This window comes from Manacus candei, unplaced genomic scaffold (genome assembly GCF_025592945.1).
Source record: "Manacus candei isolate 608988 ecotype Guabito, Panama unplaced genomic scaffold, ASM2559294v1 h1tg000109l, whole genome shotgun sequence".
NCBI classification, from domain to species: Eukaryota; Metazoa; Chordata; class Aves; order Passeriformes; family Pipridae; genus Manacus; species Manacus candei.
Window position 1 is genome coordinate 660,575 of NW_026138157.1, and position 6,000 is coordinate 666,574.

Genomic DNA, 6,000 nt, shown 5'->3' on the forward strand with positions numbered 1-6,000 from the left:
CAATTCAATGCCTGTCCCCTTGGCCTGGTTTTCCAAAGCAATAAGAACAGATTCATTGCCCTCCTTTCCATCCTCCTTGCTGCCAGCCCTTCTTAACAGCTTTTGAACCTGTCAAATGACCTGAAACTGAGGTAGAAGGCTCAGAGCAAGTTCCTACAACTTCCACAAACTGGTATTGAGAGAAACTGGGCAGGACCCACATGTTGTTAGTTGTTTGGCAGAAGACAGATGTCAAAGTACTATCTTACTGTCAATCAGACTGTGGCTGTGCAGCTGCAGAGAAGATGGAGTCTTCTGGGACAAGGAGGGCACAGCTGGGATTAATGCAGAAGGATGGGGAAAACAAATTCATCCTACCAAACCCTCTTTCAGCTGCTCATGGAAAGGTGGGGGTTATTCAGCACACAGGAGAAACCCACGGGAAAGAGCATGCCCCTCCCAAAACTTTGTTCTTGATCTCCCCTTCGGGTGATGCAATCAGCAGCACATACAGGTGTGCCACCAAGAGGCCATCACTTTGATTAGAAGGAGTGATGGGAGTTCCATCCAGCATTTGCACAGTAAGACACATCCATATAAACAGCAAGTCTAAAGCTGCTGCTGTCCTTCCTTTTTTTTTCCTGGAGAAGCTGGGTTTCCTCAAACTCTGGCTGGTGTAACACTGAGCCTTGACTAGGATACAGCAGGCTAAGACTTGCTTAGCTCTCTCAAATGATTCATGGTTCGTTAGCAACCAAGGCATGACCTGTCCTGGTCACTGAGACTCCCTGCAGACCAGGGCTGGCAGCATGCTCCTTTATATCCAGCCACAGTTTACCTGGGCAGCTGGGAATACAGGGGTTTTTAGGTATTGGAGAAGAAACGTTGCAAACCCCACCAGCAGCAAAGAGCCACACTCGCTTCTTTGTCCTTCAGGCCCTTGGAAGCCATCCAGTGGTTGTATCTCGTGTAACTTGCAGTGCAGAGAATGCAATGGGGACAAAAAGAAAAAACAAAACAACAAAATTGGGAAGAGAAGTTCTTAAAAACTAAGACAGCAAGAACTTCCTGAACTTAAGCTACAATACAATATGAATGTTTCTGGCCCCACCTAATGTTGCCTCTGACACCCACCTGCGCTGGCATTAGGTACAATATAAACTTCTCAGATTGGCAGAGTTGGGAATGAGGGTGGATGGGGACAAGGGTGGCTGAATCCCTGGGTTTGGAGAAACACAACCATCAAAGCTAATCATCATCATCATGGCTAGGCTTTGAGAACAAAGCTAATCACTTCCAAATTTCCACTAGTCTTGTCCTCCTTTCAGTACTGATAAAAAAATTCTTTTATTCCAGTGTAGCTGGTACAATTATTACTTTTCTATAACCAAAATATTTACACCAGGATGAAACCCTTCTGTGGATGTAGTTGCATCCATGTGTGCATTCCTCACACCATGAGAGCTTTCTTCCTCTGCTCAAAAGGGATTAGATAAAATCATTTTACAGTAGCTGTATATCCTTAAGGCTATTGCCTTCACCAGAGGCAGCACAGAGTTCACTTCCCGCAGTGCAGCTACAGGAGTACATCCCTCATGTTGAACAGTCCCTGCCTGTCCCCTTCCTTTTGGAGACACACACCTTGCTCTGACATACGCGTCTTTTGAAACAGCATGTTTGGGTTTTACCTAACAGGGGCATCACACAAATTGACTAATTAGCATTTGTGAAGCACTGTGAAGATTTTAGGTGCTAAGTATTATTATTACTAATTTAATCTACATCCCATTCAATCCTTAGCCTCTCCTGTGAAACTGCCAACAGTGATGCCAATTAGCGGTAATTGTTGTGGTGGTTTTGTGACAAGGCTATTTGCCAACTAGGAGTGAGACACAGACCACCAACTCATTTCCCGTGGATTGTCCCACAGCTGCCAACAGCAACAACTTCCAGGCACAGCAACCTGCTCTCCACTCCAGCCAGAACTCTGGCAGTAGGAGATCCTGTATCCCATTACCAACTCCCCAGGGACACAGCCTGCAAAACTTTTAATTAGGGATAAACCAAGGCACCTTGTTTTTCCCTCCATTAGTTCAGTACATGACCTGACAACTGATGCTGATACTGCAATACCAAAATGCTAATCTGGAATAATTTCAAATTAAACTTTGCTCATTTCCATTCACGCTTGATGAAAATCACATTTTGATTCACATACAGGCCTCACTGTGGTGGCAAACTGTAAAGGCAGCAGCAGTAAAATGAAGGGAATTGAGAGTGTAGGGTGCAATAAATCTTGTACTTGGGAGACTGTTAAAAGAATTTTAACATAAACAAAGAGGTGTATCTTTTTATCAGCTGTCCACAGAGATTTGGAGGACTTTGAAGAGACACAAACAACTGACAGTATTCTGTAATCAATGCACATCATCTGAGCACCGAAACTTTAAATTATTTATATACTTTAAATACGTCTAATTGAAAGGACAGCAACACATAAACTGTATGAATCATAGCCCTCTCAAGCAATTAGATTTGTTATCCCTGCAGACTGCAAACAGTATGTTGGCTTTTTATTCTAATGTGAATTCAATCCCTTGTCAGCTGCCCCACGCATGAGAATACACCTCCTCTCTTTCATCAGGAAAGATATCAACAGCAGGAAACTAGCCCTTCTTTCATCTCTGAGGCACCCACCCACCTTTCCAAAGGGTTTTCAACCAGGTGTGGAAATCTTTCTGAATCTGTGCTGAAAGATCTCTTAATTATTATGGCAAAGGAGGTAAATCCTTTGAGAGCAGCATGCTCCAAGCAGTAGCCTTCTGGTGTTTACTCATCCAGCAGTTGCTTAGTTTGACAGTGCATCAGAAGAGCTTACAAGAAACTTTGGACTTGCATTGTATGGGCATGAAACTCTGTAAAAGAGAAGCTGCTTTTTCAGATGTCTTGTTATATAATTAAACAAGAAAGGGAGGGGGGTGGAAATCGAGCAAGCTGCCTTTCTGGCACAAACATTACACAGTGCTCACCCTGCCAGCATATTGCATCAGATTCCCACTGCAAGGCCAATTCACAGCAGCTGAGTAGCCAAACCCCTGACTGTTATCTCCTGCTAACCTACTTCACGCTCAGAAGGCAGTAAGTACCACTGTTTATTGCATCTTCCTTCCTGAGGAGCTGCTCACTACACCAGGGTTAGGGGGGGTCTGAGCTTGCAATTAGGCTGCAGGTCACACAAGCGTCAGAGAATGTAGCTTTTAAAAAATTTCTAACATCAAACACTACTGTATGCTACACTATGGGTAAACTCCAGGTATCTGTTACTTTGTGCTCAGGTCTGTCGAGGTTCTGACACTGTGATGACTACTATTTTATTACGTTCCTAGGTATGCTTTGAAACCCTGCAGAAAAAGGCGATCAATTTACCCATCATCAAGTGCTTATCAGGGAAGTCCCCTGAGACTTGCAGGAAGGAGACCACACAAACAGGCCTTTGCTCACAGGTCTCCTCATCTGAACACCTGGCCGAGGGCCCCAGACTCTCCTGCACTGGCAACTTTTTTTTCCCATGGCAGAGATCGATTCCCAGATAGGACACAATTCTTCATGGCAGTCCCACCCCAACAATGGGAACAGGGCTTTCTGTGCTCCTCACTTAAGCAGCCTATTGCAGGCACTTCACAAGGGAAATTAAACTTCTTTCCACCACTTGCAGCAATCCAGAAAACAAAAGGTCCAGCAGTCCTGAATCCAATGATACAAGATACATGACCTTTTACACCACAGAAATAAGAACCCACTCCAAACCCAGCAAGTCAATAGGGAGACTCCTGTTGATTTCAAAGGGTTTTGGATCCTGCCTGAAAATGCAAACCTCACCATGCATTCGGACACTGCCCCACAATGCACTTCCAAACAAAACTATATTTAGATTCAATGGGAATTCTGTAGATCATACAGGAACTCTTTGAATGAAAACGAAGGTCAGTAGGGTTTGGCTTCCTCTTCAGACCCTCCCCCCCATTCTTGCAAACATCCAGATAAGCATTGTTTAGAAAACAATACATTACTTCCAAATGTTATCAAAACCCCAACACACGTTTTGTGTGTCCTGAAACAGAATCTCAGGGTCTTCTGTTGCATTTTGCCCCATCAGCTGGTCCACATGATCTCTTCAGATGTCTAGACAAGACAGTATTTTTTCACCTGTACCACCTTTCAAAAGCTTTGCTTCACCTGTTCTGACTAAAGGAAAAGGGACAAGGATAATAAAGGCCTTTGATGTACAGAAAACAAACTCTGAAAGGAAAAACTGTGCAGACAGTTACAATACATACAAATGAACCTGCACCTGTGTTAGAAGAAATCTCTGGCACCCTCGTGCACTTTCTCCATTCCCTACCAGATATGAAATACCATCGTGGAGCACAAACTGAAGGGAAATGACACAGTCAGTGCTTGTGCGACATTAAGGACAGGAGTGAGCCCATCAGCCAGGCAGGCACATTCAAGCACTCAGAGGGTGAAAGCACAGCAAAATCATCCCACTCAAAGTTTCCTCCAGAGCCACAACCACGAGTGCGCGATTCTCAGCTGCACTTTATGGGCTCCTCGGAAGGAGGAGCTGAACCGCTGCCATCGGCAGCTCCTCTTAGGAAGGATGAAGGCAAAGCCCAGTCGCAGCACCGAGCCGGCATCCCCGGGGCGGTGTCAGCAGGGCTGGGCGGCACAGGGTCCTGCGGAGCGGTACGAGGAGCTCCCCCGGGCTCCGAGGCGGCTCCGAGGGCGCGTCCCGAACGGCTCTCGCACAGCCGCTCCTCGGCTCTCTCCCTCCGCTTCCCAAACTCCCTATTTTATTTTTAACTGTTTCTGGCAGTCAGCGAGAGCCCAGCCGCACAGTTTCGCTTTTTGACAAAGTCCGGGACGGGAAATCCTTGAACTTCTGAAGAACCGTCCTGGGTTGGAAATCACCCGCTTTGCCGTCACGCTCCCCTCCCAAATCCATAGGGACGTACCTCTGACCCCGGGCCGGGCCAGGGCCAGGCTCCCGCGGGTCCCGCACCATCCGCGACCCCCGGCGGACTTACCGGCGGGGCGTTGGGCGGGCAGCCGCCGGCGGCGAGCCGGGCCGCCTGTCTCCTCAGCTCGGCCAGCTGCGCCTGGCAGCTCCGGCACCAGCCCCCGGCCGCCGCCCGCTCCAGCGGCCGCTGCTCGGCCCCCGCGGCGGCCCCCGCGCCCTCGGGCGGCGGGCGGCTGGCGCAGCGCTCCTCCTCGGCCCCCGGCCTCTTCGTCGGGGAGAGCTCCCGCACCGCGCTCCCCTCCGCCACCTGCGGAGACAGCACAGCTCAGCAACGCGGGACGCGGAGGCAACGCGGCTCCCCCCACCCACCTCGTGGGGAAAAAAAAAAAAAAAGGAAAAAGGGGGTGAAGGAAAAACAAGGAAAAATAAATTAAAAAAAAAAGGTCAGCTGCGGGGAGCAGTGTTGCCACAACTTACCCCCGGCGCCCGGGGCTCAGGTCCCAGACCCTTCCTGCCGGCGGCCGCGATCATGGTAGCGGGGGATGCTCCCCTGCCCCGCGCCCCGCTGCGCTAATGCGGGCGGCGCGGTGCCCGGCGGCGCGGCCGGCCCGGGGCGCCCATGGCCGGGCGGGGGTCGGGGGTGCCAACAGTGATCGCGCCGGTTCCCCGCCGCCCGCTCGGTCGCTCTAGGTGATGCTGCCTCCCATGTTGAGACGGGAGTGAAGTTTGGGATGGGAGAGGGAGGCGGAGTGAACTCCCCACGGCAGCACGGGGAAGGACCCAGAGCACGGGAGCACGTCGGCAAAAAAGCTGGAAAAGTGCTCGGAGGGCAAGGGAGGAGGGGCTGGGCTGGGCTGGGCTGGGCGGGGGCGGGTGGGGTGGGGTAAGCGGGGTGGGCTGGGATTTGGGTTTAGGTTTGGGATAGCGGCGGGGAGAAAAAGATACCATTTCGTAGTGACCCTATGAGATAGTCCCAAAACCGGTGTGACATAAGTCGTTGC

At 49.9% G+C, this 6,000-nt stretch overlaps 1 protein-coding gene across 1 annotated transcript in view; it reads right to left on the bottom strand.

The window, feature by feature from the left end:
- KIF26A (kinesin family member 26A) overlaps positions 1-5,791 on the bottom strand; it is a 99,697-nt gene extending 93,906 nt beyond the window's left edge. Inside the window, exons 1-2 of the mRNA XM_051769469.1 lie at positions 5,477-5,791; positions 5,067-5,306 (exon numbers count right to left, since the gene is read on the bottom strand). Of these exons, the coding sequence (XP_051625429.1) occupies positions 5,067-5,306; positions 5,477-5,530 (294 nt within the window). The 5' untranslated portion in view covers positions 5,531-5,791. The remainder of the gene's footprint in view (positions 1-5,066; positions 5,307-5,476) is intronic.
- Between the last annotated feature and the right edge of the window lie 209 nt (positions 5,792-6,000).